This window comes from Gordionus sp. m RMFG-2023, chromosome 4 (assembly GCF_954871325.1).
Source record: "Gordionus sp. m RMFG-2023 chromosome 4, tfGorSpeb1-WG-v2, whole genome shotgun sequence".
NCBI lineage: Eukaryota > Metazoa > Nematomorpha > Gordioida > Chordodea > Parachordodidae > Gordionus > Gordionus sp. m RMFG-2023.
The window spans coordinates 10,495,377-10,519,715 of NC_088778.1; the positions used below are offsets into that span (position 1 = coordinate 10,495,377).

Sequence of the window (24,339 nt, forward strand, 5' to 3'; positions counted from 1 at the left end):
ACATGTTACATAAATGAAAATATATTATTATTTTTTTTAAAGCATGGTCACAAGATTTCTTTTTTTTAAAAAAATACGGTATTATTTTCTCATACCACTGAATCAAAATATTTTTTTCTAATCATTGGCATGGTTACAAGATATTTGGGAATCAACCAATCATTTAAGCGATCCCCGTTTTTAACTTTAATTTCTCTACATGAGTTTGGAGTAAGATTTAATGTAGGAGTTTGTTGGCTTTGATCGTAACTGTAGGAAGAATTATTACAATTGCAGCAACAATATATTTTGGAAGATCCCGTAAAATAATCTTCATCCAGCGTGACGCCTTTGAAAATTAGGGAGTTCGAGCTGAATAAGAGTACGAGTAAGATGAACGATATCCAATGGAGAATTATTAAACGTTGAAAATGAAGATAATAATCCAGCAGCAACCATACACCTTATATAATAAGGTAAATATGAATAATTTTACCATATTTTTTTTTATAGGAGTTCAATATAGTCACCCATTCAAAAAAATAAAAATTATTCTAGAATTCTATATTATTGACAGGGTTGCCAGATGTCACGAAGCCGTGATTCTCACGATTTCATACTTAATTTTTTACTTACCCACGTTTTCTCACACTTCACGCTTTTCTCACGTTTTTTGAGTAAATTAAAATAATCACAATTAGTCCCACTTTTTATCACGTTTTTAAATTTTTTCAAAATATTTTTAAATTTTATTAAAATATTTTTAAAAACAAATATAAAATTTTTAATTAATTTTATTTTAAAATATTTAAAAAAATTGTAGTATTTGTTAATAGTCCAACTAACCAATCATATTCATTGATCAATTACCCACAACAGAAATTCAATTTTTAGAAAGTTTATCAAGTATAATTATAATATGAATTTAACTAACTATACATTTCTTTTATGGATTTTATAAATCTTATATTAAAACTCGTAAAATTTTAAATGAAATAAATTAAGGGCAAATATTATAAAAGATCTAAAAAACAATCATCCGTTTTCAATACTAACGGATGCATAGAATAAAGGTAATATAAAAACATTTCCTAAATACTTCAACAAAAAGAATGGAATAAATGTTTAATTACTTAAAATTTTTTCGTCTGACAGTGAAACCCCTAAAGACATATCTATATGCTTGCTAGAAATTTAAAATTCGCTGAACTTTATATTGCTAATGTAACGGCCTATTGTGCAGATAACGCATCTGTAAACTTTGGGAAAAATTAAAGTATTTGTACAGAATTGAAAACCCATAGTAATAATATTATACCAATGGGTTGTATATGCCACATTCTTCACAATTCGTTTAAAAAGACCATAATTTTTCTTAAATATGATATTGAGAGTATAGTAATTAAATGCTATAATGAATTTAGCAACTCGACAAAAAGAGTTACAATTTTAAAAGAATTGGTAGAATGATGCAATTTAAAATGGTCAGAATCACTTCATGTTCCAACACTCTGGCTTACATTAATCCCAGCGATTAAGCGGATGCTTAAGTATTTTCAACCCCTTAAAGAGTATTTTTTATCATTATCAGCAACCCCACCAATTTTGAAAATAATCTTTGGAGATGATTTTGCAGAGGCATATTTAGGTGTTTTCCTTAACGTTGGCACTTTAGTCATTAACATAAATTTATAATTGCAATCTGAAGGTGTATTATCAATATATTTACATGATCTTATTCTAAAACTAAAGAATTCATTAAATTTAAAAATTCAACAAAATTTTTATGGGAGCATTTCTAAAAATATTTTACAACATAATAATGATATAGAAAAGGCAATAAATTTCGAAAATGAATCAAAGATATTTATAAAAAATATTATAGAATATGTAGAAAACATTAGATATTATAGATAATATATGGAAATATCTTAGCCTTATGACTGGAAATATCTTAGCCTTATGACATTAAAATATTACAAAAAATTATTAGTAATTATAAAATACCTAACATAGATACAGAAATTCTATTTGAGGAATATTCACAATTTTATTCCTATTATGAAGAAAAATTATCAAAAAACAATCACTTGAATACCCAAGAAAAATAGATGGATTTTCTTTCTAATAAAAACTCACCATTGATAGAGAAAATATGCAATTTTATATTTTCAATACCGCATTGCTTCATCAGAAGTCTAATGACTACTGCTTGGCGAAAAGAACGTCATCATTGGAAGCTGAACTTATGTTTAAACAAAATATAACTATTCATGCAAAGAGTTTTCAGCCTATAGCCACAGTGCCGATGGGAAATCTTTATTGCCTCTTTTAAAATCATCCATAAAATATAATAATTAATATTATGCTATATTTATAAACATGAGAAAATTATATATCATAATTGTTATTAGTAAATCAATAAAGAATTTTCATTGTCTTTAAAATCTTGTTATATTAAATATAACATATTAACTTAGATGAGTATGCTAGAGTATGGGGGGCGAAGTCCCCCATTAATTATTATAAAAGAAAAACTCACGTTTTCAAGTGAAGAATATCTGGCAACCCTGATTATTGATCAAAATTAGAAAAGTTGTTTTCAATAATTGCTTATCATGCGTAGGGTTGGGCAGTATCGCCAATACCTGTATTTAAAATCATAAATACAAATACCTATTTGTTACCTATTTGTATTAATTTAAATAATTAAGAGAATATTTTTATTACGATTTCAAATAAACATAAATACTTTTTTTATTGTAAATTGATTTATAAATATAAAATCTAGAATTTAATTTTGTGATGCGAATTAGAAGTCTGCAACATGTTTTTTACAAGATGTCCGTCTAATGTTTAAATGTAGGTTGATTTGGTTCTTTATTTTTAACTAATAAATTATCTTTATCGATGGTAATAGTTTGCGAGGTAATATTTTTTACTGATAAGGTTGATGAGATGAATGAACTCCAATAGACACCATATTAGATAACTTTAGACGGACACCCTGACAAGATTTCAGTATATTAGGAGCCCCATTGGGAGGTGCAGAGGGAGTTTTTAATTTTTTAAATAATCACCTTCAATCACTATTCCCCAAACTATCGATCTTAAAAAAATTACCCATCTATCAAGTATATTACATTCTCAAAAACGCCCTTTTAATTGACAAATCCAGTATTGTTTAAAAACTTCTGGTGTCTTCTCTTTTGAAATTCTTTTAAAAGAATATGAATAAAAGATACTACAAATGATGACAGAGTTATTAAATATCAAACTCGATTCTAACTCATGGCTTCAAGCAACTCTCCCTTGTAAATCCGGAGGACTACTAAGATCGGCATTAAGTATATTTAGCTATATTTTTGAAAATAATGTAGAAACATTTTCTTGAAAATGTTATTATGAGTATCTACCAATCGCGCACACAATGACATCTGCTCAATGCCAGCAATGTCCGTGGTCTCATCTGCCAAAATTGAGAAGCATGGGGCAGAATTGATTTCAGCAATCAATTTTTCTAAAATGATATTGTTGCAAATATCAATTATCTCATTTTGTATCCTGGGGCTAAGATAAGTAGCATTTTTATTGCTACTAGGCTCTCCAATAATACAGGATCTCCTAATGTTTTAAATTTTAAAAGTCCACGAAAATTACCTTCGTTATCATTATTATTAAAATTTAAACTTCCTGAATCCTTGTGGCCACGTAGTACCAGGCCTTGCAAGCCACAATATAAAATAGCCTCAATAGTTAGTTTTATCTTACATCTATTTACTTTTGCGATTTTAACCCTGTTTTTATCAATAAGTGATGAAATGGGAATCATATCCCCCTTTTGAATTGATTCTTTTGACGAAATCATCAGTTCACAGCTTTTGTGATAATTTGTTTTCAGATGATTGTCAAAAATTTACCCCGCATCTTTGTATTTATTTAAAGGAGTCTTAACAAGAGTGTTAAGCTTAACTAGATTTCTGCCAGCATATCGTGGTCCAAACAGGACACATATCTTGCAATAAGCTCCACTGTCTGGGATGGAGTATGATAGTCATAACCATCTAGTAAAATAGCTATTTTGAAATTTTAACTTTGGATTAGCACATAAAGTTTGGGGATATTGAAAATTGAGGGGTGGAATATAAATCTATAAATAAAATATTTATCATAGGTATCTTTAATATAATACCTTTTTAAGAAGTATATGTCTTTCTTCTAGGCTAATATTATCTTTATCTAAAAAATTGGCTATATCATATGGATGATCATTGTACTCTAGTTTTGTATAAAGATTTTAGTTTTAAGTTTATGTCTAAATATTGAGATGTAAATTAAAATTATTTTTAAAAATATTTTTGCTGCACATTGTTGCAATCTCATTCTTTTACTAAAATAAATATATAAAATTATTATTTATTAAATAATACCAGCTAAGTTATTATAAAACTGCCCAAATGAATTTTTAGAATAACTAACCTTTCGATGGCTCTATATCCTGACTCTCAATTATTCTTTCAACAATTCTTTCATTATTTGCTATTATGGGAGGGGTTTTAATTGCTAAAAATATTTTAAAATTAAAATTTTATTAAATTATTATACTATACTTTTTTGCTTTTTGGTATGATTTTCATTATCTTCAGTGTTTTTAAAAAAAAGTCTAATATCCATGACTAGAAATTTGAAAATGGTGAAAAAATATAATACCGGGAAATTTAAAAATAATAGATAAATATTAAGCCAAGGAAAACTTGAAAATGAAATTAATTGATAAAATAAATTAGTAAATGAAAAAGGTAATAATATAAAAATTTAAAAAGAACGAGATATGAATATATATAAATGAATATAAACAATAATATTTTTGAAAAATATATCCGGCATCTGCATTATTGGCTGTGAGGGGAGGGGGGGGAGGGGGGGTATTTGTCCCCCTGCCCCCCCCCCCGCTGCGTACACCAATGATAATGTACATATACTTCGATTTTAGATTATAAAATGCAATGTAATATAATAGGATATAAATTTTGATAAATTAAGTATATTTATCTTAAAACTCTTCGTCACTATGCGTTTAAAACAACCAATAAGAAACTTTCTTTGAAATATAGTAAATATTCTACCCTTACTACAGTGGGATATCCAGAATTTACTATAAGGGGAGAATTTTTATGAGGGGGGGGGGGGGCTTGGCCTCCCAAAACCCCATTATTTTATTAAATTTAAAAACTAGCCTCGGCTTAAATTCTCATACAATATAAGTAAAAGAAAAAATTTTTTATTGAAAATACTAATTGTAGTGTGTATAAGATACTGACTATAAAATAATTTAAAAAACAAATGTTTATTACTTCTTATCAAATACAATATTATACAAAAAATTTATTAAATACTATAATTATAATGTGATTTTTAATTTTCTTGGGAAATTTGCCAATTCATCAAGAATTTCAATTGTCTTTGGAACCAAATCTATGTGGATATTTAACAGAGCTGACCCATTTAGCCGAGTGGAAAGAGTATTTCGTAAATAAGCTTTCAACCTTCTCAAGTTGGAAAAGGTCCTTTCATTCGTACATGCAATAATAGGCAAACATGCAAGAATATAAAACAGCTTCAAAATATTTCGAAATTGAGTCCGATTGAGCTCATCAATAGCATGCTCAGGTAAATTAGCCAAATCTAGTAAATATTTATACCACAATTCGAATTCACTGATTAAATTAATTGCAGTATCAATATCATAGATATAAAAGTTTGCCAAATATTTAATTTTACCAATAATGGCATCAGAAAACGAAGAAGGATCTTTGGGTAATAAAATTTCAAGATTGCTAAAGACTTGTTTTTTTATCTAAAAACCATACTTTTATTTGCAATAAAAAAAATCTAAGAATGGGATGAAAATGGATATTTTATAATATACTTCAGTTGAGTCAACATTTATATTATATCTCAATAATTGCCTAGGTGCTAGACGAGGTTTAATTAAATCATAAAATATTCGATTCAATGTCTAGATAAATATTATAGAAATATTCATTTACTTTCATTCTTATTGTATTTACCTGTTCATATACATTTTCCGCCAAATCAATAACCTGAACCAAATCTAAATTTTTTTGTAAATTTCTACAAAGTAGTGAGCTATATGAAAATAATTTATTAATGCAACTAGTAGCAAAGATAAATTCTGAATAATCTATTGATTTAATAATGATATCGCTTCTGAAGACACAATACTATCGTGCCATTTAGTAATTTCATGTAAAGATATACTGATCACCTCTTCCAGTTCTATAAATGCCGAAACTGAATCATGACGTATAACCCATAGGGCACATATTTTTTAATTTTTTATGATTATGTTCGGGTTAATTCATTGATATAATTCGGTTTAAAATATCTGACCGTTCGGATAATTAAAAAAATCATAAATTTTGGATATAATGGCTAAAAATATATTATAATTATTTTATTTTATAAGTTAAGATACCCTACCCATGGCTTTGGGTATAGAAGGTAAAACACTAGAATTGGTTATTGCCAATTCAACGAATGAGATGCAGTGAACATATATAGCTGATAGATATTTTTTTTAAAATATGGCTTTGACCATCATAACATTGTACTCGAATTACTTATGTTTCTCTAAATTCAACAAAATATTTTGGGCAAGGGCCTCCCCTATCATATCCAAAACTGCATTCTTCTAAAAATCAAGGAAATAAAATTTTAATAAAATTTATTTTTAAAAAATAAGTTTTATGTTGGAAAATTGATGTCGTGATTATGTAGATAGTTAGACAATATTATTTTATTTATGCAAATATTTCTTGTTATGAGTTCGTTTAATTATATTATAATACTTATCGATATATTCAAATTTTTCTTATTATAAGTACTTTTAATTATATATATAATATTTGTCGATATATTCAAATTTTATTTTGTGTAATTTTCATGTTTAACGGTAGATTATATTTATGATAAACAGAAAAAAGCAAATTGAAAATAGATTTGAATATTTAGTTCTTTTTAGTTTATAAATTGTTTAAATATATTTTTGAATAGCGATAACTGTAAATTTAATTTATGAGTATAAAAACTCTAATTTTTTACCATTCGCCATCATTAAATTTTTTATTATAATTTTTTATAAATTTTATATTTTATTGATTATCGAAATAAAATCGTCAGGTTCATTAATTCGTTTTCTTTTTATATTATATATATATTTATCCTAATTTATTTAAATATATTTTATTCTTTCTTTTATTTAGATTCCACTATAATAAAAATTATAAGTGAGAGATCTAATTAACATCGATAATAAATTAATCAACTTTCTATACACAACTTCAACTCAAGCTTGCACTCACTTGCATGCAACAATTGATATTAAAATATGTTGATTGATTTTTTTTATTTAACTTAAATTGTTATTATAGCCTTAAAATATATATTTCGTTTAAATTGTTTTTTTTATAATACATATATATATACCTTATTTTATATTTATTTTTAGTATCATTTTTTAGTTTTAGAATAAAATAATTATAACTTAAAATCGTTTTTCTTACCATCGTTATTGCTATATAACATGGTGCCCCGGAATGATAACTCACAATGATATATAAAAAAATCTCTAATATATATTGTGCATATCCCGATAAATATAAAAAAATAAATTTTTTTTTTATGAAATTATGTAATAAATTATAAAAATTATTCGACATAAAGGACATACAAGGTAAAAAAAAAATTCTTTATGCTAATGTAAATAAAGTTTTAAAATAAAAAATTGAATACAGTGAGAATATGTATCTTTGCTAATTTAAATAAGTTTTTAAAATAAAAATCTGCATTATGGATGATAAAATTAGCATATCCTCCAACAGGGAAGTTAAGTTACCAAAGTTGGAGGGGACCCTTAACGGACATATACTTGGAAAGACTTGACGATTATTTCTCTAACAATTTTATCCGACTCAGTAAAAATTGAAACATTGATGAGAAATTTATCTGATGACCTGTACGATAAAATTAAGTCATTATGTACTAAGGAAGATATCAAATATTATTAAATTATTATTAAAAAATTAAAATTCTTATTACCCAGTCAAGATGTTTGGATTAGAGTTGTTAATTTGCTTGGTCGTAAAATTTACGACCCAATTTTGTGCTCATGCCTGCTCTGAGCACGAACCCTGAGCACAGACCCGGGGTCCAGACCCGGCACAGAAACCCATTTATTTTTAACTTTTTTTTTGAACTTAGTAGAAAAGTATACATAAGATTTATTCATTAAAAGAACAGGCGTTCCCTTTCGGTTCGATAGTATAAGAACTTTACGATTTCTCGGAAACGTGATAAGGATGAGATTTTATAATTTAAAGTTGACACATTTTTAAACATTAATTAATTCGATTTAAAGCTGAAACATTTAAAACACAAATATTTAATTTATCTTTTTTTATTATAACATATAAATTTCAAACTGTCATATAACAAAAAAACATAACAATATATACAAAAAAATTATAATATATCAATATCCTACAGTTATTTCTTTCAAATATAATCTATTTACATTTTATCGTTATACATCCATTTCAAATCATTTTTAACTTTTTACCTTTAAATTGATTTTTACTTTTACATTTAAATCGATTTTAACTTTTACATAAAATATTTCATTATCACCTCGAGTGATTTTATTTAAATTATTTCCACAATATAACATTTCCTTCTCTTTTAGTTTCCCCCTTCATCGTACCCATCATTCGTATCGTATATTGAGGTAATCCCTAAGTTCTTTATTTATTCCAAGTCCATGTACCTTTTCGTTCTAACATCAAATTTAACTAAAAAAATTATATTATATTTTATATAGTTTATTTATAATCAATGAATTTCTTCGGTCTCAAATTGTATTGTCGACTTGGCTCTTGAATACTTATTTGATTTCGATCTCGTATCTAGCTTTGAACTTGAACTTGATCTTGTTCTTTCTTTTGGTCTTGATTTTGATTTTGCTCCTGACCTCTTCCCCCTCTAAAAACTCGTTCACTCGTCGTATAATCATTACTTGTCGATCTTATTTTTATTTGATCCAAATGTCTTCTTATTATATTATGTCCAGTATCTATTTTGTATGATAAATTTCCATCTTTATGTATCACTACTCCTTTATCCCACATGTTTTCCTTGAACGTTTTATACCAAATTTTATCTCCTACGTTGATATTTCTCGTTACTGTTATTTTGCGATTTAATACGTTATCTTTTTCCTCCATAGGTTTAACCAAATCCTATTTTGTCCTTATACTTCTAGAAAACATTAATTTGCTTGGTATCATATTTGTCGTCGCATTTGGAGTATTTCGATAATTAAACAAAAATTTTTCTAAAGCTATGTCGGCGTTAACTTTTGTGTTATTCTCCACATTTCTCTTCAAGCTCATTTTCATTGATTTAATCATACGTTCGCATTGACCATTGAATTGTTGATGATGTGGAGCAGTCAAAATATGTTTTATTCCATGATCCTCACAAAATTTTTTAAATAGGTGACTAGTGAAATTGGTGCCATTATCCGTCACGATGTTATATGGTATTCCAAATAGACTTGTTATTCTCATCAGTTCTTTCACAGTAGATTCTGTTGTAATATTTTTCATTCTCTTTATTATTGAAAATTTGCTATACGCGTCCACAAATACCATGTAATCATTATCTCCGAACTGTGCAAAGTCAAAATGTACTCGTTTAAAAATTTTAGTCGCGATTCTCCATGGATTTTGTATATTGTGTGGATTGTCTGCCCATTTGTTACATTCTTCACACTCTTTTACCTCTTGATCTACATCTGCATTTATACCAGGCCACCATAAATAATCTTTCGCCAATAATTTTATCTTGCCTGCGCCTAAATGTCCTTTATGTAAATCTTTTAACATCTCATTTCTCATTATCCTCGGTATTATGACTCGGTTTTCTTTAAAAGGCAATTCTTTATCAAACTCAACTCCATTTCCATATTCTTGTATGTTTTGTTTTTTATATCTTCACCATGTTTGATGTTATTTATTACTTCCATTAATTCATCATCATCGTTTGTTTCTTTCACTATTCTTTGAAAGTTAATTGGTATGTCCCATAAATCACTAGTAATCTCATTATTTTCTATATTTTGTATACCCTCTTCAGTATTTCTTCTTGGTAATCTTGATAAACAGTCTGATATTGTATTGCGATTACCAGCTCTGTGAACTATCGTGAAATCGTAAGCTCCCATAGCCAAATTCCACTTTTGCAATCTCATCGATATTGACGTGTTATCTTTTAATCCTTTTGTAAATATGTAAACGAGTGGCTTGTGGTCGGTTATAATGAAGAATTTGGAGCCTATGAGGAACTCCTGAAACTTCTTCACTGCATATACTATTGCTAAAGCCTCTCTCTCGATATTTGTATAGTTAATTTCTGCTTTCAATAAAGTTCTCGATGCGTATGCTATAGGCATCTCCTTGCCATTTCCTTCTATATGAAATAATACAGCACCTAAACCTTTTTTCGAAGCATCCGTCGCGATACCTATCGGCAAATCTGGATTGTAATAATTTAACGATGGTGGTGTACTAATTAGATTCTTCAAATCATCATAACATCTTTGATGTACGTCATTCCACAAAAATTTTTCTTTATTTACTATCTTGTATAATGGATCCGCTAAATCCGCAAAATTACATAAAAATTTTCGGTAATAACTAGCCATGCCCAAAAACGTTGCTAGTTCTTCTTTAGTTGTTGGTACTGGCATGTCCGTAATGGCCTTTATCTTTTCTCCATTCGGATGAATCCCCTTATCATCGATGTCGTGTCCTAGAAATCGTATTTCTTTCTTGAAAAATATACTCTTCGTAAAATTAGGTATTAGTCCATATTTTGAGATTCTGTCAAAAACCAATTTTATGTTTTTCATGTGTTTTTCGTCATCATCACCAGTAATTAATAAGTCATCAATGTAGAAAATAACGTCTTTTAAATCACCAAAAATTTTGTCCATAGTCTGTTGAAAAATAGCTGATGATGTCTTTAAACCGAAAGGAAGTCTGGTGAATCTGAAGTAGCCTCTATGCGTGGATATGGTGAGAAGATATCTTGATTCTTTGTGAATTGGTATTTGAAAGAAAGCATTCTTAAAATGTATTTTTGTAAACTTCTTGCCTTTTGACAGCCTTGATATAAGGTCATTGATTCTTGGAATTGGGTATTTGAAGTCTACTAGTGCAGGATTGATTGTGCTCTTGAAGTCTACGCAAAGCCTCAATGTACCATCGCTCTTATAAACAGGTGTGAGCGGACTCGCCCAGCGTACGTCGTCCACTGGCTCGATTATCTTGTCATCGATCCACTTCTGCAACTCCTTTGTTAACAAATCATGTCGTTTATATGGCACTCGTCTTGGCGGTATTATTTTTGGTATAGCGTCCTGTTTAAGATAAAGTTTAACATAACTGCGATTTATAGGCTTTTTGTCAACTTTGGTTTTACATTCGTTTATCCATCTTTTGTATTGCATCATCATAATTTTCTTCGACATGGTTTACAAATTGATCTAATATGTTGCCAAACGCTTTTAACCATGTCCTACCTAACAGCGGTATTTTATTGCTCTGCACTACGTGTATGTTCAAGGTCTCTGTCTTGTTTCCATATTTTGCCTTGATGTCAACGGTGCCCAACACCTTTATAATTCTCCCATCGTAGCCCGTAAGTTTTGTTTCCGATTTCTTTAATGTTTTAATACCAATTTTTCTTGCAACACTTATTGGTAGTATTGTGAATCTTGACCCAGTGTCTATCTGTAATTCAATTGGCACATCATTAAGGTGCATCATTCCGACAGATTACGATTTCTCGGATACGTGATAAGGATGAGATTTTATAATTTAAAGTTGACACATTTTTAAACATTAATTAATACGATTTAAAGCTGAAGCATTTAAAACACAAATATTTAATTTATCTTTTTTTATTATAACATATAAATTTCAAACTGTCATATTATAACCAAAAAACATAACAATATATACAAAAAAATTATAATATATCAATATCCTACAGTTATGTCTTTCAAATATAATCTATTTACATTTTATCGTTATACATCCATTTCAAATCATTTTTAACTTTTTACCTTTAAATTGATTTTTACTTTTACATTTAAATCGATTTTAACTTTTACATAAAATATTTCATTATCACCTCGAGTGATTTTATTTAAATTATTTCCACAATATAACAGATAGGCTAATAGGGCTAGGTGTGTTAATTATATACTGTAGTCTACTAGTAATCATAATTATTATTCTAGATGGGTGGGTCCAAGAGGTTATGAATATTTTTAACATGATGATATTGATATTATGGGCGTCAAATAAAAGGTGTTTTAATTAAATTTTGACTTTAATACTTATTATTAATATTCTAATTAGGCGGGTCTACTAGGTCTTATGAGGTCAGAAATATTTTTAACAATGGAAAATATTGATATGGGCGTCAAATAAAAGGGAATTTAATTATATCTTGATTGTAATCTAAATTATTATTCAAAGTGGGCGGGTCTAGGAGGGCACAGGAATATTTTTAACAATGCACTATTTATCCGCAATTTGAAAATTTTGACCTGGAAACCCTGTTCACATTATTTAATAAATATATATTTTATTATATCATATTTGATATTCCCGGCATAAAAACCCATTTATTTTTTTCCCCAAAATTAAATATAAGATTTATTCATTAAGAGATCAGGCGTTCCCTCTCTACTCTGTACTGTAGGCTAATGTATAGGGCTTAGAAGAGGCAGGAATATTTTTATCCAAAATAATAATATAGGTAGTCCTGAGGAGTCAGGAATATTATTATCAACGCAAAATATTGACTGACAAAACTGATTATGACTTACGTACGATAAACTCTATTGTGTTTATGAATATATTTTAACATTTTATTTTTAGTAAATTTACCAACCAAGGGCATCCTACTATAAATAGTAGGATTTTTTTGATTTCCTTTTAAAAAGACCTGTTGTTGTAAATTTAACTAGAATATAATTTAAATAATTATAAACAATTAATTCTTTAAAATAATTATTGTTTAAAAAATAAGAATATAGTTTTAATATTTCTACTATTAATAACTTTCTTTCACATCCGTTTTTTTGATTTATAAATATTTATCCTTATTAAAAAATAAAAACTATATTTCCATTCCCCCTTCCATCTGTTTTTTTCCAAAAAATTATTATTTTTCATAATAATAATTTTTTTATTTTAAATCATTTAAGTAAAGATTAAAAAAATGTCCTCCATGATATTTCAACATTTATAATTCCAAAGTGTCGATAACTGAGAATTTTGCCGTCGGAAGAAATTAATTAAGTAAGTTATTTTAATGATATACTGGCCATCCGTCAAGATAAAAAAAATAAAACAGATATATTTTGACAAAGTAACCGCTAAGTATTTAGTATCTAGGTGACAATTGACAAACTTATGATATTAGAAATTTTGATATATATTTTTTATGAGAAATTATTTTTTCATGGTTAACATAAGCATCTTAATAATCGCATAATGTGATATTTTATTATAATTTATATTTAAACAAATATATATAATTATAGTATTATGATAAATATAATGAAATAAAAAATTATATAATATACATTTAAAATATTTATATATTCTCCAATCCAAACGCATATAAAATATTATGTTAAAAATTCGTATTCCGTTATATAAAATTGTCATATTCCTATTACGAATGAGTCTTGCACGGTAGAGAGGATATAAATAAAGCCCCGCTTCAAATAATATTTTAACATATATGTAAATATTAATAATTTTATTGAGATAAATAATATTATTATATGACATGCATGATACTTAATGTTCTTAAACGGCGCGAATTTAACCAAATAAATATTCGCGTGCCTGCACTTAGCTAAATTTCAATTTATGTTTTTAAAATTGACTGCATTTGAGACTTTTAACAACACGAATAATAAATTAAACTCAAAATAAACTATTAACATAAAAATTTATTATAGATATTTTCAGGGTTGGCATGTCGGTCAAATACGGTCAAATACTCTAAAATATTAATGGCGAATAAATATTTTGATATAATTAACTAGTATGAATTAAAAGCATGTTTATCAATCTTATTAGGTTACAATTATTTAAAAAATTATTTGTATCATGAATTGTTAAAAACAAAAGAATTTTTTTATTGTTAAAATATAAATATGTAATTTTTCTAAATATAGTAATATTTTTAGTTATTTTTTTGCCTAATCATTGCCGTTTCTCGCCTTCTTTATTTTTTTCAATTCATTTTTCTTAAAAAAAATAAAAATACCCGATTTATTATAATCATAATATAATTTTTTCATTCTTATTTTTTAATAAATTTAAATTTTATTTAATATTTAGCCGAGTATAAATTATATTAATTCTCATTTGTTTTACTTACACTTGCTATATTTGGTTTTTAAAATTAATTTCCATTTTAATTGTTCTGGTCAGATTTACGGAATATTATTCAATTCTGGTAAAAAGTTATATATATTATATTATATTTATAATATTAAGAAATTATTGGAATAATTGGTAGATAATTATAAAATAGTTAAGATTGATTAACTTTACAATAATCTAAATCATTTTTTGTTAAATTTTAATATATTAGGGATTATGGTCAAACCAAAGCATCATGTTTGGAAACATTTTCAAGAAGTACGCGATGGTAAATCAGTTAAAGCGGTGTGCAAGTTTTGCAAGATGTCCTATATCACCCACGTTGATAGAATGGTCAAACATTTATTAAGCAGCTGTACTATGTGCCCTGTTATAATTAAGGAAAAATTTTATTCAAATTCCAAAATATCAACCTCTACAAAAAATATCACAAATGTAATTTGTAATACTTCTAAGTCTAACTCTAATGAAGAATTGGGTGAAATTAGTGAGAATGATTATCAAATGAACAATATTTTGTCTTGTGACTCAGGAGAATTTGATTCCATTATTTCTAATCAATCTACAAGCAAGGCGATTAAATATAAATCTCAATCTTGTATAACCGGTTTCATAGATAGAATTAATCCCAAAGAAAAAAATGAGCTGGATCAATTGTTTGCAAAGGCTGTATATGCGAGCAATTTACCTTTCCACATCACTGAAAATCCCTACATCCAAGAATTTTTTAAAAAAATACATCCTATTTACACATTACCCAGGAGAAGGCAGCTGGCTGGATATCTTCTAGACAAAGCGTCAGGTGATATGGAGGTGAGAGTTGCAGATATAATAGATAAAGCTCCTTACTTATCAATTGTATCAGATGGCTGGAGCAACATTAGAAACGAGAGTATTATTAATTTTATGGTGATGACGCCTGTTCCAGTGTTCTACAAATTTCTAAATACTGAGGAAAATCGCCATACGGCAGATTATATTGCCCAGGAATTTAAAAATTTAATTCATGAATTGAATCCGGTAAAAGTATATTCTTTAGTTACTGATAATGCCGCTAACATGAAAGCAGCCTGGAGAATTCTAAAATCTGAATCTATTTATAATCATATACAATGTTATGGTTGTGCAGCGCATACATTGCAATTATTCTTTCACGATTTTGAACGATTGAACGCCTTCAGTGACCATATTTCAATAATTAAAAAAATTGTTAAATTTTTCAAGAATAAACACATACCAGCAGTATTTTCCCGTAATAAGAATCTTCATGGCATACCATCTACATTAAGTACAATTAGCCAAACAAGATGGGCATCGTCAATAAAATGTATGGAGCAAATTCAAATATGCAAGAAAGCTCTAAAAGCATCAGTTGTTGAAGAAGCTGTTTGTGATATTTGTCCCATAGAAATTACCAATAATATATTAAACGAAGAATTTTGGACGAAAAATTTAAAATTTTTAGCTATACTCCAACCTTTAGCTACCTCATTGTTGAAAGTGCAAGGGGATAAATGTACTTTGGCCCAAGTAAAAAACGAGATGCTTAATTTGGAAAAACACATAATACAATCATGCCATGATTCTATATTTTCTCCATCTCAAGAAAAAAAAATTAAGGTTATGTTTGAAAAGAGAAAAACTGATCTAAATACATGTGCTCACAATGCTGCTTATTTATTGGACCCCCAATATCAAGGGGAGCATCTTACTAATACTGAATTTGATGAAGCATGTAATATAATACAAGAATTGGGTATTTTACAAGGTGGTGATAATCAAAATATTTTGAGTAATATAGTAAATTTCAGAAGCAAAAGCGGTATATTTAATAGTCATAATATGTGGAAATTTGTAACTTCCATAAGAAACAATCAAATTTCGGCCTCAAGTTGGTGGAATGCATTTTGCCCACCTTGCCCATTAAGAGAAGTCGCTAATATTTTACTAACATTTCCTAGTTCGACTTCTTCTTCTGAAAGAAATTGGTCGGTTTGGGGCAATATTCACACGAAAAACAGAAATAGATTAAAGGCTTCTACAGCAGGAAAATTAGTAAGAGTGTATCATAATTTAAGATTGATTAAAAATATTAAAGAAAATAATGATATTGAATATGAATCGGAACAAGAATCTGCCACGGAGGGTGAAACATTGACTATAAAATGAATTAAAAAATATTATGATATTTATTATTATACATAGATTTATTATAATATTATATAAATGCAAAATAAAGTTAATATTGGTGTAAAAAACATTTATTTGAATTTGACCGTATTTGACAATATTTGACCGGTCAAATATTGGTCAATTGACCGAATTGTATTTGACCGGTCAAATGCACAACCCTGGATATTTTACTTAAATAAATTTCTAAATAAGTGATATTTTATATTTCTATTCTTACCTCTCTAATTGATGTATGTTTGTTAAAAATATGATTCCATATACTGTAACACCTGAGAAATTATTGCCATATTTCATCACGAATAGACATTATATCTATATCCCAGGAAGAGAGTGACATGCATTGCTTTAGCGTCGATGGGACCATCCTGTTCCTCAGTTTAGTCATAATATTTCCGGCCAAAGAAAAAGCTCTTTCCGATGCCACTGATGTTGTCTGTTGGCATAAATAGTCCCTGGCCATCATTGCTAAATGAGGAAAACGATCAGCATTTCCTCTCCACCAATCTAATATATTTGTGGTTTCGGGCGCGAGTGGTTCATTAAGGTATGTCGTTAATTGATTATTACCATTAGTGCCATTTGATGCTCCTTTTCTAAATATGGATAAATTTAAAATATCAAAGATTATGGATTTATAATAGAACATTTAACTATACCTTTTTTTCAATCCCTGCAATATTGAAATAGTTTTAGAATTCGAGATATTGTTATAATTATCAAAATTATAAGCATCTGGCTCTGACGTATATTTTGCAAAGTTTATTTTAAATATATCTAAATATTTATCTGCAATGTCATCCCTTAGATTTGTAATCAGGGTATTTTTGATCCTAGGATCAAGTAACGACGCTGCGTAATTATATGGAGTGAATATATTATGACTATATTCTTCAGCTTTCTTTAACATAATAGTGGCTGCTTCTTTTATTGACAAATTTGAATATGCCACGGTATGATTTTTTAAATTCTCCAATATATCATTGAAGAATAATAGGGTCATCCCGATTGTGGGAGAATGAGTGGATATTTCTACTGTTATTTGATAAAAGGGTAGAAGAAATTCTTCCAACTCTAGGAAGAACGAGTATTCATCAGAAGTTGGGGTAATATCCTCCCCTATTATACCTTGATCGCTCAGTTCATGAATTGAATCAATATTCTAGATAGATAAATATTAAGAAAAAGAATAAAATATACAATAATAGTTATTACCTTATTAATGGCGGATATCATGAGGTACTTGCTGTTCCATCTTGTTTTAACAGCTAAAGGTATTAATGTAGCCCCACATATGGCTTTATAAGATTGCATAAATATGGGTGAGCTATGTAATTTATTAACTATATTTTCTATTTTTTCCAATTTCGCCTCAAAAAAATGAAAGCCCACCTTTAATATTAAATTAATGATGTGGGCCATGCAGCGATGCCCATATAAAATTTTCGAGTAATGGGTTTGATAATACTCTTGCAGCAGTTGTACTGCCTTGATCTCATTTGATCCGTTATCGTGTGTTATTGATATTATTTTATCACTTAATTTAAAATCTTCTAATGATGATAAAACAATTTTGCAGATATTATCTCCAGTGTGTGGGTGAGGCAGTGGCGTAGCTAGGAATTTTCCTTAGAGGGGGTCCACATATAAAAGCCTGGGGGCGCCTTTTACGGGCCTTCGGCCCTTTGCCCGGCCTTCGGCCATGTTTATCTTAAAAATCATATTGGTTTTTCTTATAATATAAAAGTCCTAGAATTATTAATTATTTTAATTAGTGTTGTTAAACGGCTCGACTTGAGCTGATTTTTATAAACAGCTAACTCAATATTTTTGCCAAAAAATATTGTTCAAGCCTAGAGATTTCTCGAATAATATAAAACTTGTATCTCCATGAGCAAAATTTTCTGGCTAATATATTGAGTTAGCCATATCGGCTAAAATTGAGCCATTAACCACTAATTTTAATTAAAATAACACATTGACATAATTTTAATTAAAATAACACATTGACACAATTTTATTGATATACGTTTCATTTTATTATACTTTTAGAAGTTATTTACAAATAAAAAGCGATTATTTAAAATATAAATATTATATTGATTTAATTATAAATATTATATTGCTATAATTATAAATATTATATTGCTTTAATTATAAATATTATATTGCCTTAATTATAAATATTAGTATTACACATATAAATTGCTTTAATTATAAATATTATATTGCCTTAATTATAAATGATATATTTTATAATTAGTAAACACATTAAAAATATAGATTAAAAAATAAATGTTTTTTTAAACTGTAAATTTAAGTCGATATCCTTCAAAGTGAAAAAATCAAAATTGTGTTGGCAATATTTTTTTACCAATATATGATAGATGTTTAAAATTAATATTGAGAAACCTAGGCTAATAATCATAGATGACATGTTAGCTTTGGAACCAACTTTTGATTATTATAAGTATAAAGTAATAGACTATATCACTTGTAGTAGGTGATGGTTCTAAATGATCTAGTATAATTGGTTGTCTATTAACCCTTAGGTTTCTGGAGTATGTGGGAATTGCTAAGATTTTAAATAAATATAATTTAAATAAGACTAATACCTGACATGAGTGGAACTTCATTTCCATTTAAATTCTCCCTAGATTTTTTAGATATATCTAAAATTTTAATGTAAATATTAATAAGTAATTGATTACATTACATTTATTAGATAGTGATTTGTTGTGACTTAGTGTATTTTTTTGTTTGTTATCACTATTTTTTTTACCCCTTGGTGTGAATATTAATTGAGATATTCCTATAAAAATAAATTAAAATAAAACAACATATTAGATAACCTTTAAATTCTAAATTGATACAGCCTATAATATTTTGTTGACTACTATCATTCTTCTTCAATATGATACTTGATATACCTAAAATTATGATATAAATATTTAAAGGTAATAGTTAACATTAATTTTACTAGGTAGAGATTTGAAGTGATCAAGTGTATTTAGCTTATTTTTATCATAATTTTTTATAGAGTATCTAGGTATTTCTAAAATTTAAATGAATACATTTAAATAAGGTCATATAAGTTCATAAAATACCTGAGGTGAGTGGTAAATTGTTGCTTATGGTATCAAGTTCATCATTAAAATTCTGATTTTCTATATTAATTGGTGATTCATTTAAATAAGGTCATTATAAAATACCTGATGTGGGTGGTAAATTGTTGCTTATGGTATCAAGTTCATCATTAAAATTTTGATTTTCTATATTAATTAATGATTCATTTAAATAAGGTCATTACAAAATACCTGATGTGGGTGGTAAATTGTTGCTTATGGTATCAAGTTCATCATTAAAATTTTGATTTTCTAATTAGTGATTTGGTGTGTTCATTTTGTTGACTATCATCATTTTTATTAAATGTCATACTTAATATATCTAAATCTATAATAAAAAATATTTAAATCTTAATAGATTATATTACTTGTACTAGGCAGTGACCCCTACAACGGGGGGGGGGGGGTCCGAAGCAACTGCTTCTATAAATTTCTATGGGGGTACTTTTTTTTTTTAAATTTTTTATTTTTTATTTTAAAATTTTAAAAAAATTTTTTATTTTAAAAATTTTTATGGTCGATGTTTAGCAAATTAGTTTGTTATCCGATATTTCTTATCATAAAATTATTTTTCCACTTTCAAGATTTGGCGCAAAATTAAAATTTTATCAAAGGGAATAGTAAAAATTTAAATATTAAATCTCATATATAATCATTTATAATTTTTAGATCATTGTCAAAATATGCCCAAAAATATTAACCAAAAAAAAATATAAATGCTTGATTAAAAATTGTACATATCATAATATAAGAGATGATAAATGGACAGATCATATTAGAAAAAGACATGGTGGGCTTAATTTTCACGATATAAAGAAAAGCTTTGAAATAGTGGCTTTTAAGAATATTTCTCAAAATTGGACAAATAGCAAAATAATTTTTTTTATTAAATAAGAAGTGAGAAAAAAATTAAGGGATTAAAATCTAAATTATATTCAAATCTGTTATCATATAATAACATAAATATTCTTATTGAAACCATGAAAAATATGGTTATAAAAAAAATTCAAAAGGAGATTGAATTCAACAGGTGCTATTCAATTATAGTTGATGGCACATATGATGTATCGAAATCAGAAGCAATAGCTTTGATAGTGAGATATGTTGAAAATAGCGAGACACCTAAGCCCGTTGAAAGGCTGATAGACATTTATTGTACGGGAAATACAACGGGCCTCGATATTAAAAAGAATATAATATCCAAGCCTGGCTCCATGATTTTACCTCTTGAATTCCTAGATGGGCAAAGCTATGATGGCTACTCAAACATGAGTGGAAGAATCAATGGAGTGCAGGCTTTGATTAGAGCGGAGGCGCCAAAGGCAGCTTTTATTTGGTGCTATTGTCATCGATTAAATTTAATAGTTGTTCAATTTTGCCAATCAGTAAAAGAGCTGCGAAATGTCTTGGGAATATTAGACGAAATTTACGTATATTTTAATGGTGTTAAAAGATATGAAGTGCTCAAAACATGTCAGAGTGATTTACTGACAAAATCACATAGATTTTTACGCATCAAGAATACCACTCGGTAATATTATCTTAATTGTTTCGATATATAATGTTTATTTTATATTTATAGAAGCTGGCTAACATCATATAAGGCGATTGTAAATTTTTTCCTACTTTATGATGCTTTGAGGGCAGCTTTGGCAAATTTAAAGGATTCTGAAGATCCTGCCACTTCCACTATGGCTAGTGCTATAGTCTATAGAATAGAAAAATTTGATTTTATTTTATCACTATGTGTTTTGGATAAAATATTGTTGATAACTAGCTTGGCTTGTACAAAATTGCAAACCATTTCGAAGGATATAGGGTTTGCAATAAATCAAATTCAATTGGCAAAAGATTGCCTGATTAATATGAGAAGTATAATTTAAATTATTATCTTTTATTATCTTATAATCCTAAAATAGATAATAACACTGAATTTTTGGATGTCTTTTCAAAGGCCCAAGATTTTATGAAGAAGAGAAATTTACCTTTTGATTTTGAAAGTTCAAGACTTCAAACATTACAATCCAAAAAGGAGAGGTATATATATACTTTCATCATTAAATATAATATTTAATTTTAGCTTTAAAATCAGTGTGTTTTATGCTGCACTTGATTTAATTATTATGCAGTTTAGTGAAAGATTTAACGATGAATCGATAAAATTTTTGAGTCAAACATCATTTTTTACCCCAAAGGGAATGGCGGAAAAGGCAATTGTTAAAGATGATATCAAGGATATCTGTGAATTTTATCAATTAAATACAAGTCAAGTTTTTGAGGAAATGTTGATGTTTAGAAATATTTATAAAATGGCTAAAACGGGGGACGTAATTATTACTCGTGACCTAGAGGTTAAAGAAGATTTGTCAGATTCTGAGAATTGTAAATTTATTTAATTAAAATATTTTTACTAATACATTATTTAGCTTCTTTTGATGATGATAATAATTTTGAGATGAATGATTAAGACTGGAGAAACTATTCATTTATTTTACCTTATCGTCTGCTTATAAATTTTTCTGCTTTCCCAAATTTAACAATTTTATATAATTTATTAACTATTCTTACTACATCATGTACTGCCGAAAGGGTCATGAGTAAAATTAAACTAATTAAAACAAGACTTCGTAGTGTCATGAAAGATCCATTTCTTAATAATTTAACCATTTTATCAATGGAAAATAATTTATTTAAACAATTAAATATTGATGAAATTATAAATTCTTTTGCTTTCTCTTCCCCTAATTTATCTAAATTATTAATTTAAAAATAATATTTTTAAAGCATATATTTTTTACATTATATTTATATTATAATAAATATTGATGCAATAAAAATTATTTTTGAAATTTATTGGTGTCAAAAAATAATTTCCAATGGGGGGGGTACTTTAGGGGGGTATTCTTCTTCTATCCCTCAAAAAGTGTAGGGGTCACTGGTACTAGGTAGTGATTTTATATGGTCTTTGGGTATATAAATGAGTGTATCAAGATCATTTTCTTCCCTCCTACGTTTGGGTATATCTTATAAATGTCAAAATATTTTGGTTAGCCAAAATTATTTAAAATAATAAATTACCCAAAGTGGTTTGTACTGGCAATTTTAATTTAGTTAAAACTATGACTAGGTGTTTAATTTTAAATTCTAAAATAAAAATAGTTAGCTATTAATTTTAAATATTTTTTATATTAAATGTTATTTTGACCTGGTGTATTTACATCATCCTTATTATTTTCAATAGAGCCTATAATGCATAAGATATTAATTAGTACACTGGATTAAATATTTTTTAACCTCAAAAGCATGAGAAAGTAGATTATGCACTATTTTATTTCATATTATTATTTTCGAACCATATCTTCGATAAATTATAATAAATATTTTTTTAAATATGCATAAATAATATATTATTATAATTTATTAGATTATTATCAATGACTTTAAAATAATATACAGAATAATTTTTATATATATAAAAGTAATAATATCCTTCCACAAACATCAAAACCAGAAAAATATAAATATTCATGGTATTTATTTGATATAAAGTCACTTTTGAGTCTTTTGAACGAATAATCTAAAAAATTGCTCTGAGGGGGGGGGGGGGGGTAGATTATGCACTTTTTTATTTCATATTATTATTTTCGAACCATATCTTGGATAATTTATAATAAATATTTTTTTAAATATGCATAAATAATATATTATTATAATTAATAGATTATTATCAATGACTTTAAAATAATATACAGAATAATTTATATATATATAAAAGTAATAATATCCTTCCACAAACATCAAAACCAGAAAAATATAAATATTCATGGTATTTATTTGATATAAAGTCACTTTTGAATCTTTTGAACGAATAATCTAAAAAAAATTTCTCTGAGGGGGGGGGGGGGGGTAGATTATGCACTTTTTTATTTCATATTATTATTTTCGAACCATATCTTGGATAATTTATAATAAATATTTTTTTAAAAATGCATCAATAATATATTATTAAAATTAATAGATTATTATCAATGACTTTAAAATAATATACAGAATAATTTATATATATATATTTAAAATTAAAAGTAATAATATCCTTCCACAAACATCAAAACCAGAAAAATATAAATATTCATGGTATTTATTTGATATAAAGTCACTTTTGAGTCTTTTAAACGAATATTCTAAAAAAAAAATTAATTGCTCTGGGGGGGGGGGGGGTCCAAACCCGAAAACCCCGCCCGTAGCTACGCCACTGGGTGAGGAAACAAAATAATATCTAATCCTATTTACAATATCCCAATTGTTATCAATATAATGGAAAGTAATAGCACAGTAGGGCGTGCTATTATTAGCAGTCTATAAATCTGTACTTAAGGATATCATATTACTTTTATTTTTTAATTTATCAATTAAATTATTTTTTGCAAAATTATAGACATTACCTAGGTTTTTTTATTGTTTGCCTACACCACAGCTTGATATTCTTATTT

General features: G+C 27.2%; 3 protein-coding genes across 3 annotated transcripts; 2 read left to right on the plus strand and 1 right to left on the minus strand.

Annotated features, from left to right (window-relative positions):
* Window positions 1–13,740: 13,740 nt before the first annotated feature.
* Window positions 13,741–20,160, minus strand: LOC135928611 (probable basic-leucine zipper transcription factor S). Its single transcript, XM_065465067.1, has 13 exons — window positions 20,136–20,160; window positions 20,042–20,101; window positions 19,937–19,996; window positions 19,832–19,891; window positions 19,705–19,779; window positions 19,577–19,654; window positions 19,441–19,536; window positions 19,340–19,396; window positions 19,219–19,299; window positions 17,940–18,434; window positions 17,384–17,886; window positions 16,945–17,320; window positions 13,741–13,858 (listed from the first exon to the last, which is right to left on the minus strand). The coding sequence occupies exons 1-10, from the start codon at window positions 20,158–20,160 to the stop codon at window positions 18,307–18,309; spliced, it is 720 nt and encodes a 239-aa protein (XP_065321139.1). The 3' UTR covers window positions 13,741–13,858; window positions 16,945–17,320; window positions 17,384–17,886; window positions 17,940–18,306.
* On the plus strand, window positions 15,342–16,703 carry LOC135928610 (uncharacterized). The gene has a single exon (XM_065465066.1). It carries the CDS (start codon window positions 15,342–15,344, stop codon window positions 16,701–16,703), a length of 1,362 nt encoding a protein of 453 aa, XP_065321138.1.
* A 669-nt stretch (window positions 20,161–20,829) lies between the features above and the next one.
* Window positions 20,830–22,316, plus strand: LOC135928612 (zinc finger MYM-type protein 1-like). The gene is made up of 5 exons (XM_065465068.1): window positions 20,830–21,380; window positions 21,432–21,721; window positions 21,769–21,886; window positions 21,930–22,231; window positions 22,276–22,316. The coding sequence occupies exons 1-5, from the start codon at window positions 20,830–20,832 to the stop codon at window positions 22,314–22,316; spliced, it is 1,302 nt and encodes a 433-aa protein (XP_065321140.1).
* The last annotated feature ends 2,023 nt before the right edge of the window (window positions 22,317–24,339 follow it).

What these genes read in the sequence shown, in the direction of transcription:
- LOC135928610 (XM_065465066.1), top strand. Translation starts at nt 15,342, where the DNA reads ATGGAGGTGAGAGTTGCAGATATAATAGATAAAGCTCCTTACTTATCA.
- LOC135928611 (XM_065465067.1), bottom strand. Translation starts at nt 20,160, where the DNA reads ATGACATTTAATAAAAATGATGATA. An exon ending in ATTTAATAAAAATGATGATA is followed by an intron (nt 20,102 to 20,135) that starts GTCAACAAAATG and finishes ATCACTAATTAG; the next exon opens with AAAATCAAAATTTTAATGAT. An exon ending in TATCAATTTAGAATTTAAAG is followed by an intron (nt 19,537 to 19,576) that starts GTTATCTAATAT and finishes TTATTTTTATAG; the next exon opens with GAATATCTCAATTAATATTC.
- LOC135928612 (XM_065465068.1), top strand. Translation starts at nt 20,830, where the DNA reads ATGAAAAATATGGTTATAAAAAAAATTCAAAAGGAGATTGAATTCAAC. An exon ending in TTGCCTGATTAATATGAGAA is followed by an intron (nt 21,722 to 21,768) that starts GTATAATTTAAA and finishes ATCCTAAAATAG; the next exon opens with ATAATAACACTGAATTTTTG. An exon ending in TTTGTCAGATTCTGAGAATT is followed by an intron (nt 22,232 to 22,275) that starts GTAAATTTATTT and finishes TACATTATTTAG; the next exon opens with CTTCTTTTGATGATGATAAT.